General features: G+C 48.1%; 1 protein-coding gene across 2 annotated transcripts in view; it reads right to left on the reverse strand.

Moving 5' to 3' along the window:
- The window catches only part of LOC142563905 (uncharacterized), a 129,801-nt gene that overhangs the window by 53,239 nt on the left and 61,901 nt on the right, over positions 1 to 14,661 (reverse strand). For both annotated transcript variants that reach the window (XM_075674606.1, XM_075674607.1), the window contains exon 2: positions 4,424 to 4,565. In XM_075674606.1, the coding sequence (XP_075530721.1) occupies positions 4,424 to 4,495 (72 nt within the window). In that variant the 5' untranslated portion in view covers positions 4,496 to 4,565. The remainder of the gene's footprint in view (positions 1 to 4,423; positions 4,566 to 14,661) is intronic.

Genomic DNA, 14,661 nt, shown 5'->3' on the forward strand with positions numbered 1-14,661 from the left:
GAACCCAGTCTGCTGTTCCGGGAAGAAGTCGAGAGCTCGTAAGATCCACTCCAGCCCCTTGCAGGCCACTGGGGTGAGGGACACGGGCCTGTAGGAGGTGAGCGCCTTGGCAGACTTTCTCTGTATTAAGACTGGCACGACAGCCCTCAGCCATGCCTCTGGAAGGCAGCCAGACCACCAGATGTCGTTAAAGCAGTCTAGCAGCCGGTCCTTCTCCGGATGAGCCAGGTGCCGTAGCATTTGGAATGTGATACCATCTAATCACGGTGCATTGCGTCGCTTCGTGCGGCCCAGAGCGGCCAAGAGCTCGTGGCGTGCGATAGGCTGGTCGCACAGCGCTGAAATCTGCTCCGTTGTCCAGGAAGGGTGGTGGCTGAATAGGCAGCAGGAAGTTCTCGTTTGGAGTCTGCTCCGGTCCACCGGAGGAAGAAGGGTCGACCGGCACCGGTATGAAAAGAGGTCCGCTAATCGCTCTGCCAGGTCCAACTCGCCAATCCCCAAGATGATCGCGACGGCCAGAATTGTGGTTGGCGTATTGTGGGACCTTGCAGGAGCGATCGTAGAAGTTACCACGCCTTCGAACTGTGACGAGCACCCGAGATGGCTGAGCAGACGCTCTGCCAACTCTGCCGACGTTTCAGGTTGGCCTGGCGTCGGCATACGGCGTCTATCCACTGGACGGCAGTCCAGTGCTCAGGCCACTTGGTTGGTTGGTGTCGTGCGGCCCATAGATTAAGCAGCCGCAGATCCGGTAGGGGCTGGGCTGGCTGTGTGGTCGCCCGGACGGTGGCCGGCACTGCGCTGTCTTGAATAGCCCGTATAATGTCCCCGTTAGAATTGTTGGCGAGCATCCGCCGGAAGGTATCCCAGTGGATTAACGTGCAGGACTTGACCTGGGGGACATTGCGGACGACGGCGTCAGCATGATGGGAAGGTGATTCGATGCCCAAGTGTGACTCTGGATCCCCAAGTCACCAAGCCTTGGTGGCTACCCTGTTTGGCCGGGCCACCTGCCGCAAATCAGGAGGCGCGTAATGGGTTGCCCTTCGGTAGGAGGACAGTCGCAGACTGCAGGAGCAGTTTCAAGCTCTCTACGTCTGCCCGAAGGAATGCAAGTGCAGCTGCCGCATCTACAGGCGAATTGTTAGCTGTAGTAGATTGAGTCGTCGCCGTCAGGATGGAAGGTCCGCTCCCTATTGCAGACGGGTGCTCAGGGTGGGCAGTACACCTACCTTCCGGGGTAAGGGCCTCCGTGGCCCCGCTAAGCAAGCAAAAATGCAGTGGCTCATTCCCCTCGTGATACAGAGGCTACAGCCACTCGGCAAAGTGAAGCGAACAGTGCATACATTCACTGGACTCAAGCATACAACGTACAGAACAGCGTACGTTTCAATAACGAACAAGCTCAAAACAAGCATCTCATCATCAGCGATGTTTATACCCCTATAAGCAATGGCTCACACCCCCGTAAGCAAGCAAAAATGCAAGGGTTCATACCCCCTTAAAGGGCCCCTCATAAGGTCTGGCCATATTGAGCTGACAAGCGCAGAGCAATGCGCGCCAACGATTGCGTCTGCTAAATATTACTTCGCTACGGGCCGCGGAAAGATCTGAAATTTCAAACCGAAATGCCATTTTCTCTTCTCACGGCCGCTGCGCTACAAGCCGGACGGTGACGTACTCGTGTCCCTGCACCTACGTACTCGTGTCCGCAGTGTGACGTCAATTATCGAGACACGTGACTTCGAGACTTACTCAAGGTAATGTCTGTTATTTGTGTGATCTGTTGCTTGAAATGACGAATTAAAGTTTACAGAATAAATAAAACAGACAAACGGAATGTCTGCGTGTTCTTTGTTTTACTTCCCACCGACGCAAGAGAGATGTACTTCCGCTTCGTCTGCTTGTTCCCATGGTCGTGCAGTCACGTTCGCAGGTACCGGAAATATACCATTTTTTACCATGTTTCAGCGTGTGATCATGCTCTGCGATCTGCTTGTGTCTGCCTCAGTACTTGAGTAGCACTGAATTATACCGGTAGTCATGTGCCCTTGTGCAAAGCGCGCAAAATCGTGCGCTGCGCAAACGAGAGAATCGCAAAAGCTCGCGCGCGACGCTGTCAGCAAAAGCGCGTAGCGCCGAAAATAAAAAAAAACGCGAGGCGAAAAAAAAAAAATGAAGGCAGGGCCCGTGACGCAAGCGTCACGCGATACTCGAGGTCCGGTATTGGAGAACGCAGGGAAGGAATTTCGCTTGCGACGGCGCGAGTGGAGAGAGAGTCTCGCTATGCAGTGGAGCCCGCCTGCTGAAATCATGGGTTTGCAACACCGAAATATTTCTATTTCGGCTATTAATGAGTCGATTTGAAAAAAATTTTTGCGGCAGAACGCTCCCTAGAGGACACGTGACAACTTCCAACGTGTAACCAAAATTTGCTATGAGGCCTCGCGAGGGGCCCCTTAAGGGAGAGGCTACAAGCGCTCAACAATGTGAAGCGAACAGTGCATACACTAATTGAAATCGCCAATGCAACACACCGAACAGCATAGGGTTCGATAAAGAGCGAGCTCAAAACAAGCATCCCAATCATCAATAAAGCACTGCATACCCTCCCCCCCCCCTCAGCAGATGTAGTGATGGTTATGCAACAGTTTCACTGGACATCCACTTTCACAGGGCTGGGATGGCGAGTACCTTTTTTTTTTTTTTGAAAAGTTGGTCGAATCGGCGAACAGCGACGCAGAAGTATCAACGCAGCCTTCTGTTCTTTTTATTTTATTATAGCTGTTTGCTTGTGCGGGTAGTCTATACCCTTTAAAAAAATGAAAAAGAAAAGCCTTACAACCAGGCATCACACATGAAGGCATAGAATTGCTGCTGCTGCCCAGCAAATAGCCCTACCCAGGCATACGAGATGATATGCTGACCTATAAAGCAATGCACGCGATTACTGCGGCGGTATCCTGAAACGTTCGCCTTCCGCGAAAGTTTCGCCGCCGCGAAAGTCACATTCAATAAGCCAAGCGACTGCTTACCCGTGACGTCAGCGTGCACTAGCAACGCGCGCTCTTGAACGCTTTACATCGCATGAAAGATCGCGCCCGGCGAGTGCAGAGCAGCTCGGGTGTGTTGTTTTCGAGTGTAGTGGCCGCAGTACGGATTCTGTGCACTGACTACGTTTGCTTACGGCCTCTTTAGATAAAACAAATTGAATAAGGAGGTGTGAAATGTTCTATTTTATAATAATCAACAAACATCGCCGCGAAACAACGCGTGTAAAACGCCACCGAAAAGGCTACTATAAACTACCACCTATCTTATCTCAACTACACTCCACCACCAACCGAACGCCAAGAGACGCCAAAAGACGTGTTCATTTATTTAATACACGTCGAGAGCACCCATCGGCACCATGAAGTTAAAATGACGTAGGCCGGAACTAATATAGATGGCGCTGTTTAATTTCCGGTTTTGCTAAAATCTCCAATCAGCGCGCGCCGTTGGTGGAGGCGTGGCTAGGGGGAAACTTTCGCGGAGGCGAACGTTTCAGAATACGTCCCCTGGTTGCACATGAAAATAGACGCAATTGTGAGCATCCGCATAACTTGCACAGCATTTGACTACCGCTTCGTTGTGCGTAGATTCCGACATGTGCGTTGGATCTGCCACAATTCTAAACTGATATTCGCCAGTGTACACTTGTGGTTACAGCACTGCGTGTAGAACTTGCATTGTACGCTTTCGCGTCGCTCAAAGCGACCAAATGCTAGGCACGCCTATTCTGCGGGTGTGACAACGCCACCAGTGCAGCGCTACCAGGTGGCTGGAGAGGAGGACACGGCCAAGCCGTATGCGTAGCACAAAGCGCTGCTTGGTTAACACAGTAATTTCGAAGCACAGTTACACGAACTTGTCTCCCTTTATTTCTCGTCACGGAGAATATATTTGTAAAGAAAACAATGTTATTTCAGGTAAAAATTAAGCTAGTAGCAACTAACTTAGCAATTCGTTTGCTGAATTATCGACGACTAAGAAGCAGTACTACAGGCAATGCGTTAACTATCCCGGCTTAAGCCGGGTAGAATTAGGCCGAAGTGTAGCGCAGAACCAGAACATAAACACAAGGAGCGACAGACGCACAACACTTCTCGTGTCCACGCCCCGGTGCTGTTCTACACTTCATTCGAATTCAGCATGACTGAGCAAGCCCACATCGCAACACCTCGTCGACCTAAACCACAATTTCGAGGCAGCAAACTCGGCGCTACGACGTGCGACGCATTGGGTCACTCAAAACTGCGCAACGGGTGTTGCGGGCTAGAGGGCGCTGCGTCGCCACCTATCGAGCATGCACACCGGAAGTCAGGCCGGAACAGCAGTGTTCGCAAAAGAGCAAAGAAGCAGTTGCGAGTCGTTCTCTCACCCGTGCAGGGTCTGTGCGCAGCTGGCCGGCTAGCTGGGCCACCCCGACAAGGGACACACACTGGTCGGCCATGTCGTTGCCTCCCGCTGCTCAGGCGGCCACCGCCAGATGCCGCCGCCTGCCACACCATCGCGTCCCAAGACTGCACGCAAGAGAGACGAGACACGCGCGAGTTGTTCACAATGTCGCGATAACGACAGGAGGACGGCTGCTTTAGGGCCAGCTATCGCAATGACATGGCTGTTACTATAGAGCAGCAACTGTGCGAACAGAGAGAGAGAGAGAGAGAAATAACATACGCATAAAAAAGCAAGGCACGTTAACGCACACACCACAAGTGACTGGGCCCACACTTACGTCCAGGCGTTTGCGTACGAATTGCAGGCGACCGCGTAAACCTGGTTAATAGTCATACGGAGCGTTTTTCCTTCCCCTTGATTCGGCAGCGCCACCTTCACGCTGGCTACGGTCACCCTGTATCACACGAAGTGCCAGCATCTTCATTCATAGACAACGTAGGCTGCGTTTCCCTCCCTTTCTTTTTTCTGTATTATTACAAGATAATGGAGAACTTGCTGCCTTTCAGCGGCACCGTCTACTCCTTTTTCTCACAGAACAAGTATATTCCAAATATGACATAACAAACAGGCACTGAACAAAATTCCAGCCGTTGAATACTACAGAACACAAAATGCACACGCAAAACTGCTTGACACTTCGCATCCGAAATGCGACATGGTACCCGCCCCTGGGACCTCTATCAGAGCCCCTCCCCCACCCCCCCCCCCCCACCCCGACCATGATCATGCGTGAGTTATACTAAAGTGTATTTGGCGTTACTAGAACAACCACCGATTCCGTATTCGTTGCTTTGCACAATCCCTGAAAGCGACGGCTTGTTAAAAATAAAAGAACACAGTTGATATACGGCTAAAATGTAAACACACTAGCCAGGCAACACAACCGTATCATGGAGTCATTTGGCGTTCCGCGCACGCTTAAGCAAATATGGCGCTGCGTTTAAAAGGCGGAATTGTATACGAAGTAGATAGCACTTGCGCGAGATGTGTGGAAAGGGGCAATGGTTCTCGCGCTTACGTTAAGTAATTTAGTGCTGTGCTTAACACAATCGGGACGACAGGATAGTGAAACGGTTGCTACATGTTCAGCACTATCCGCCGGCGAAGGAAATACAGATCAGGCAGCTCATGGTCGCACGATGGCGTTATATTGAAAGACGCATCTGGTTTGAAGGTTGCGAACTGCTGTGTGAGTGAAAATGCTGTTTTCTGTTTGCCCCTGTGCGCTTAGCTTTGGCCTGGAAGCTTTTTGGGCGTGCTTTTTGGGTGGCTTTTTACGATGAACTCCTGCCCTTTTCCTTAAAAAAAAAAAAAAGGGCGATGCATATTTCCTTGCCCACTTTTTAGGGTTTGGCGTGGCTGCTGATCTGTTCGGTCGGTCGCTGTCTCGGGGAATATATTTCTGGACACACACACACACACACACACACACACACACACACACACACACACACACACACACACACACACACACACACACACACACACACACACACACACACACACACACACACGTCATACGAAAGTGTGAACTGTTCTGTGCAACAGCTTCGCACATAAAATCTGAACATATATTGTCTGCTCATAGGCATCTCTAAAGCACATCGATCAGTAAGTAGAATGGTGAACTATGTTTGGCGGATGCTACGATTTGTTTTCTTCGACTTGGCCACTCGGCGTGTGCCATTGCGGGGGGGGGGGGGGGTGCTGTGCCTATTCCCAGGCCAATCCTTCAGAATGGCTGCGTCCAACTGCGACACTAAAAGGCACATAATCTTGAAACTTTGCGCGTGTCGTACTCGTCCGCGCAATGCACCCGGCGTCGCCGTCATTCCTCGTCGAGCATCGCGCGTCGCCTTCGTCCGATTGCGACATCGCTGCGCATAGCTCTCAGACTCTCTGTGACTCGCCGCACATCCACGTGACTCGGAGCGCGTGTTTCGGCATACAGCTTGTGAGTTATGTAGTGCGCAAACATGAAAATGGCAGGACAATAAGGGTTGCGACCTTTGTGACGGATCGACGTAAACATTCGATGAGATTGCACGCTGAAGTGTATGAAAGAAAATTGTACGCATCGCCGTTAGTTTTAAAGCATTTAACTAACCGCTCAGGTGAAGGTTCGCTTCACATAGATTCCAACATGCATCGATATGCGTTGTTTTTTTTTAATAACCTTTCCCCTATCTAGTTGGAGTAGCTCACCTCGTATGCTACACAAATTTATTTTCTCTCCCGTACAACGCGGCAGCGCTACATTTTGTTTTATGTGCCACTTTTGTACTCAATCTTTCTTGTGAATTCTGATCACTATGTTGGCTGCAAGGGTTCACTTCATCTGACGTCATTGATACAGCGCTGTAAACTGTAGAAAGCCCATAAACAATGAAGGACTGGGACACATACGACACGAGCGCTCTCTCGATTCCCGTGCTGTTTCCGCTACGAAATGCCATAACCAACTACAGATCAGCGCTGCGCCCTTATCGCAATAATGTAACGCTGTCGACAGGCTGGCGACATACCGGTTGTCAACCCTTCCCAAGAGTTAGCACGAAAGAAAATGGCGACCAGTATACGTAAGTGCTCAGAAAAGCTAGGAACCATCGAACTGCTGAAAGCAATCATCGCAGGGCAGCGACGCAGCTATGGTTTCTAGGCGTAAAGTCACAGATGAAGGGTCTGCCTTCCGGATACGTGCTATGTACAGGTGCCCATGAACAATGAATGACAAGTGGAAAGGAACGTTTTATAGTTCATAGGGAACGCTCTACATAGAAGACGGATCAGGTTGCTCTATAACTACGCTCGTCGGAATGGCAAGGAAATCATTGTTTTTCTTTTCCCTTCTTTTTTTATGCTCTCGAGCGCTGGGGAAGACTACCAACGGTAGACGTGGCCATGCATGCAACCGGTTCTATATATCACTAAAAAATTTCGACACCCTTTGGGGCTTATCTTATCATAATCACTGTCTATATTGCGTAAATATCCACCTTTTTTTAACACTATCGTTTGCACTTGTCAAGAACACTACGTCATGCCGAGAATGCAAAGGAAAGCAGTCCGTTTATGCATAAACAAAATGTCCCAACCAGACTCTCCCTTAACACGCGTCGACAACTGTTAGTAATTGATTTCTCTGTTATGTCTTTATTTTTCTTTTTTTTTGCTGTATCTTGTCCAGTTCTAGTTCTATTTCTATCCGGTTCTATTCTGTCAAAATACAGCGATTCTTTTTTCCTTTCAAGTTTCCACCACTGTCTCTTATACGGCGTCTCCGCCGCCTTCTGACGGTCCATTTCAAATCTTGCAGACACCGGCCACGAAGACGACGAACCACCAACTTCAGAAACAAAACGCAATAGAAATATTGTAATAACGGCGACTCAGTGCTACGTGCAACTCCGCTGTTTCGATCTGGGCAGTGACGTCACCAATCGAACCACCCGCCGGAAAAGTAGCACGGGCGGAAAATACGCAAGCGAGCGCACGCACGTAATCAAAACGAAAAGTGAATAGAACTCGGCCACGGCGAAACATAGAACGCTACAGGGGCACACGTATGGCGTAAGCTTGCGAAAAAGGGTAATGCATCAAGTTTGAACGAGATACTTTGTTATTATCATCGACATGATGAAAAGGAGATGTTGGCGCACGAAGCTCATTGTCTCAAAAATTTGCGTTTTTTACACATGCGCCCCTATACTTAAAACTCTCGTACTCGTGCGCACAATATAACATAACGCGCGCGTATATAATGCGCTACCTATATAGTTATAACACACATACTACATAGATATAACATACATGAGACATACTACGTATGTATACCACGTGCACTCCGTTACATAACAAAAAAAGAAAGTTAGACATGCTAAAAATACAGTGCGAACAAACCACCTAAAGTACAATGCACGGAGTGACAGCATATATATTGAAATCTGTGTTGCGCTTTCTTTCGGCGTGTATTGAATAATGGAGAGACAAAGCAAACAAACTGAGCAGCGTCCCAACAACAGACTCGAACCCGAGCGAGAAGGTCATTGAACTATATTATGCAAGCGATAAGACTGGCGCACATCTGTACACAGACACGTTGGTCACTGTCACTACAGCGCGCTACAATAGGTTGTCAGCCTGGTTTGATGAATGCCGATCCAGTTGGACGATCATTAAATACTGCCCGTCAATAATATTAGTCAATCGATGAATGATTTCTTTAATGCGCACGGGAACAAAACTGAGGTCTGGGTGCTGCGGTAGAGAAAAAACAAAAGGTGAACATGTAAAACAAATACGACTAAGAGTTACGAGGTAAAAAAAAAGAATGAGAAAACAAGAATAAGAGGTTGATGAACAGGTACATGATGAAGAACAATACAACAACAACACACAATTCTGAGAGGGACTACGCGCACGGAAGAAGCAAGAAACCATGACAAGTCGGGCGAACAGCGCAGCTGGAAAAAGGCTCTCTCTCTCTCTAAGAGAAATTGCGAAGTTCAGAAAAGAATGGAGACACGTTTTAAAGGATATCAAGATGGAGAAGGTGACAGCTGTAAAGATTTTGCATTCTGTGGAGAGGCGAGGGTCTCCTGAAAGAGGCAGGAACGTGGAAGGGCCTACATGTTTTATGGCAGTCTTCTGCGGAACCCGTAGTGAAGCAGAAGCTAGTAGATCCGAAGATGCAGTAATTCCATGAATGGCTTTGCATAAAAAGAGGACGTCGGTACGACTCCGTCTGCAGCTAAGTGTACGACGGTTATCCCGACTTGAAATTTTGTTGGTGCGTGATGTCAGTATACGATGTGTATATATATATATCCTTGTACTTTTCCTGCACACGCTCAATGAAAATGCTATTTGAGTTGCACGTGCCATTACACGCTACTGAGGCACGTTCAAGTAATGAGAGACACATGGATGCAAACAATTTGAGGAAGGAGGGTACAGAAATCTCTTGTAAGTCTGCAGACCAAACAGAGCCGCGCACAGGTCTCGCGATGCTGTGCGCTTAGATTAGGTTTTAAACCCGTTATTGCACACCAGTAGGAACGGGTCTCCCCGCTGTCCTTTAAGTTTTCTTTAAAGGGACACTAAAGGTTAATATTAAGTCAACGTGGACTGTTGAAATACCAAGAAACCTCGAAACGCTTGTTTCATGCGAAGAAGAGACTTATTTTAAGAGAAAGTGCGTTCTGAAGCTACCGCGTACCTCTAGCGCAGTTCAAATCACCCGCCCTCCGATCGAGGAGTATTGACGTCATGGTCTCATAGTGACGTTGCGCCGTCGGTGAGTAAAACGGCTCCCGCAGACGGCGCTACGGCTTTTCTGCACAAAACGCAAACGCGCGGCCATAAACAGAGCCAAGACAGAGCCGACAGCAGCGCGAAAGCGGAACTATGGTGGCTAGCGGAAGGGAAGGCGCACGACGATAAGCTGGTTCTATATTTTATGACGCCAACTTCGACGCTCGTTGCAATGGACGACCCTGACAACGACCCATTAGGTCGCGATGCTGGGCTCGAGTTCAGCGATTTAAGCACTGATGAACATGACGTGCTGTTTGTTGAGGGCTTGCGCTGCCGGCGTCGTTGCGTACTACTACGACGACGGCCTGCTCTGAAAGGCACTTCACGCAAATTCAGTAAGTCGGCGTTGAACTCATAATCCTCTGGACGAAAGTGCAGCGAGCACACTACGTGATTTCTCGGCTCTTTGTCAGCGCGCTGTGGCAGAGGTACGGCGCTTAACCACTTCGAACGGAGAGGTTCACTCGTTGGCACACAGTGATAAGTAACGTTGGATTCGCCACTGCAACTGCCCTTGGCCAAGTTCCGCGGACCGTTCGCGCATCCCAGGACAACACATGGACTTGGCATTCTCGCTGCTTGTCCCAAATGCAAGTTTCGCTAGCCAGCAGGACCACCTTAGCACGACGCGATAAAGATACAACTGAAACTCCGAAGTGCGCGCGGCGCAAAGTCGAGCGCGCACTCGAACGAAAACGAAACCTTTCTACCACCCATACTACTCAAGGGTAACGTCAAAATGTTCTTTTTTTCTTAGAATCGAATAGAACTAGACAAGTAGCATTTTCTTCCGTCTTATAATCTAATGAAATGGTCTTTTTAATACGAGTAGTTGAGTACTAGTGACAAATTATGATGAGGAGTGCTTTCGTCATCGGGCTAGTACCGGAATGTCGCTGGGGGGTCTCAAATCGTGTCGTGCATTTACCTCAATTTCTCGGTTACTAAAGCTCTGTTCGCGACTATATTGACGCCTTAGACGTTCTAGAGCATTGCTTTATCACTTTAACTTGACTTTCTGGTAACCTTTAGTGTCCCTTTAACGCCTTAGGGGAAAGAGTTTATCAAGGGACGGTGAAGCTTAACGCACTATAAATAAACACACCGATGTGGCTTACTTCAACAGGGCATTATCAATGGAACAAGGGAAGACGATATTATGGCTTTTACGTGAATGCGACAGAATTCTGGTTTTCGATGAACCTAGAGTTTAACAACCGCTTTTCGGAGAATGGGGTTAGGCCGGACCGCCGGGCGCGACAGTGTTCGATACTTAGTATTTTATTTATTTATTTATTTACAATACTGCCAGTCTCTACTGAGACCATAGCAGGAGGGCACTATATATATATATATATATATATATATATATATATATATGTACATAGTATCTCCTTGAATATCGTGATGTCGGCGTAAAGAAGAAACTACAGACTTCCGAATTGCTAAGTAAACGTCACTGGGGAAAATTAAGAAAACAAGCGGTCCTAAGACAGAACCTTTGAGGCAGCACTATTAGATACCGGGAAAACAAAAGGTGGACCATGACCGTTCGTGATTGACCATGAAGCAGAGGGCCTATCGGGGGATAGCAGTGTATAAGTAGAGCTACAATATCAGCTTCAACAAGCTCGTGCGCAAGCTTCTCGAGCAGTAGGGGATGATAGACTACGCCAAAGGCTTTGCCGAGGTCGCAGTATACGCAACACCAACTTTCACCGTTCGCGTGACGGGCGTGGAAACCTACGTCATGAAGCTGACAAGCTTGGTGGTCGTTGAAGTGGCCAGAAATAAATCCATGCCGATTCGGAACAATAACATCTTCTTGAACAACATCATAATCAATAACTTATTTAACATGCCCGGGAAAAATCATAAGGTCTGAGAGCTGGCGCACGGGTAAAGAAAATAAAAATACGAATACAGAAAATAAAACATTCAGTGGAAAACCGCGCTTATGAAAAGGAACCGCTTACAATCAACAAAAAACCAAGGCGAATTAACAACAGAAAGAGTGAGAAAAACACGAACAATGCGTGCGAGTGAATTAAAATTAATTAATCCTGCCTTTAGATTATTTGCCCGGGAAACACCATGAGGTTTCAATACTCATGCAGATGTAATCAAACGGAAAGAATATGCAGAAATTAAAAAAGAAACGGTACAAAGGCAATGGGACGGAAGATAACAAAAAAAAATGAAAAAGACGCATGCACAGCAAAAGTTATTTGGACATAATATTGGCACAGAACAAAGTACACGGAAAGTTACTAAAGCTCTTATCTATTGACAAAGGCAAGGTAAACAGAAAACGAACAGAAGATTAGTGGGCAAGTGCAATATAAAAAAAGAAAACTACAGCTAAACATACAAACGCAAGGGAAAGTGAAGAACGGGGGAAGCAATCCATCGAAAATAAATGTAAGTGCAATGCCCCAAGAACATTGAATATACAAGAGAAAGAAGAAAAGCCGGTGCAACGCAAGACATATCGCCAGGCAAGCTGACAATGTACTAGATCAAAGGGCGAAAGAGCACGTACGCGCGTATGCCGAGAAAAAAAAAATAAACACTTGCGCACGACAACACGAAGCTGCGAAGAGAACGATGAAAGCTACTGACGAAAGATATCAAGACCCGCGAAGTAGGTATTCACACAGAATTTGAGTCCTACACGAAGCAGAATGTTCGCCGTGACAAGCAGGAACGAACAATGGCCGGTGCTCCCTTGTGACATTTCTTCGGAATCCGATCCAGCGACATAATAAGGTGGCTCGGCATAATTCAGGTTTCCGTAGAGGAGCTCGCAAAAGAAGGATTGCGTGAATACGTCGGCAAACAAGGGGGCGGTAGTGAGGGTGAAGTGCAAGCGCTAGAAGGTCGACCACTGCCAGCGGAATAAGGATGGCGGTAAACTGCCTGGAAACTGGATAATAATAACATGTTCCTTGATTGCGCGACGTGTTCTCCAAGGGGTTGTAAATGGTTTTTATTACACTTCGATGCGTTGCCGCGCAAGAAACCAACAGGAATTAGCCGTTGCTAAAAGGCGGTATTGATCCATCTGTTCGCAGGCTATCTGATCCATCTGTTCTTTATTTTCTTTATCGTGCCGAATAAAACAACAGGCGTTTGCATTCGCAGTTTGAGGAACCGCACTGAAAAAAAAAAACGATGAAGACGACGCGAAGGTTATTGTGAATAATTCGCAAAATGACTAACGCTTCGTTACGTTTCGTTGCCTGAACGACCGGGAAGTGATCTCGAACAGGCCAGAAACCAAGACATGGCAGCGCAGCGGGAGGCGCGGAAAAGTCGTTTCGAAAAGTGAGATTTCTTCCTCTTTTTTTTTTTTTTTTGATGTCTGTCGAAGAAGGTGTCCAGGTGCGGAGCCGTAAAATTCGTGCACATAGAGCGCACACCCAATCTGCACACAAAAGAAGCATCCATTTAACTGCAGGGCAGTTCGAATAATAAACGCTTCCGCGTGGAATCTAATATGCGTATTTGAAAAGAAAATTTCCGAATATAGAATGGAATATTTTTTTTTCGTTTCCAAACAAAGAAATACGAAGTGCGTTTGATGAATAGAAAAAGAAAATACAAACGTAATTCTGTCCCCTTGGGGTTCTTCAACGTGCAGCTAAATCTGAGTACGCGGGCATTTTCAGATCTCGCCCCCATGGAAAATGCGGCCGCTACGCCGGCGGCAATCGAACACTCGAACTCCTGGCCAGTTGCTGTTACGATCGGCATGCGGGGTCAGTGACCTGCCCCTGCCTCTTCTGCACCACTGCGACGAATCGCCTCGTGATGCTAACAATGCGTTCCCCTCGGACAGAACTGCGGCGACAGCAAAGCCAGACACGTTTGACGGATCGAGTGTTTGTTGGCTCATTGTCGCCGTCACGGGCCAATGGGAGCAAGAAAACTCCTGGAAAAGGGTGTTCTAAGGCTTTAGAGACTTTTACCCTTTATTCCGGCAAACGGGGACGGTTTGGGCGGATTGCCGGATGGGCGGTAGCGTAAACGTGAGCGGCCGGAGCGGTGCAGCCACATGGTGACGTAGAGTTCCACCAGACAAACACAGAGCTAAAATTGCAGTAACCCACTATATCTTGATTCGCTGCTGGCGCATATTTTCGGCAGTGGCGAAATGGCGAACACGATGACGCCGCTGTCGAAAATTTGCACCAGCAGCTAAGCAGAATATTGGGGGCGAGGACTTACGGAGTCGCCATCTGTCGGAAGCACCTCCCTTGCGTAGTATGAGGGACCACGCGGCGCGCTCCTCATAGGTTTTGCTTACGGCGCTCAATAAAAACACCACGCGGTAGCCCTCCTGGACATTCATGCAAGTACTCTCAAATCGAGGGAAGTTTTTGACTGTCGATATAATATTCTTGGGCGAAATGAAAGCACAGAATCGTTTACAGACGCTATCTCTTTACCGAATACGTTCAGTATAAGCCACTGCGCGCGGTCGCCGCGACGGAGTCTTCCGAACCGGCTTTTTGCGTGAAAGGAAGGCAAACGCTGAGAGTACACTATGCGAAATATGTTCTTATAGTGGGCTGTCTGTATAACCAAATGGAGCATGAATTGGAGAATGAAGCCTCAATGCAGCGATCGCACGGTTTCGCAGCGACCGAATGCGCGTCTGCATTCGGCGCACAATGCATCTGCGCACAATGTTTCGCTTTCGCTGTGAGCGCGTTTTCGCACCGTGCCGTGAGCTTTAGGCCGCAGCATATGAGCATTTGACAGTACAATAGCAACCATTGTTGCATCGACGCTATCAGAACTGTTCAAAAATAATTTCGTTATAGACACTTCGACGCA

The sequence above is a fragment of the Dermacentor variabilis genome, chromosome 11 (assembly GCF_050947875.1).
Source record: "Dermacentor variabilis isolate Ectoservices chromosome 11, ASM5094787v1, whole genome shotgun sequence".
NCBI classification, from domain to species: domain Eukaryota; kingdom Metazoa; phylum Arthropoda; class Arachnida; order Ixodida; family Ixodidae; genus Dermacentor; species Dermacentor variabilis.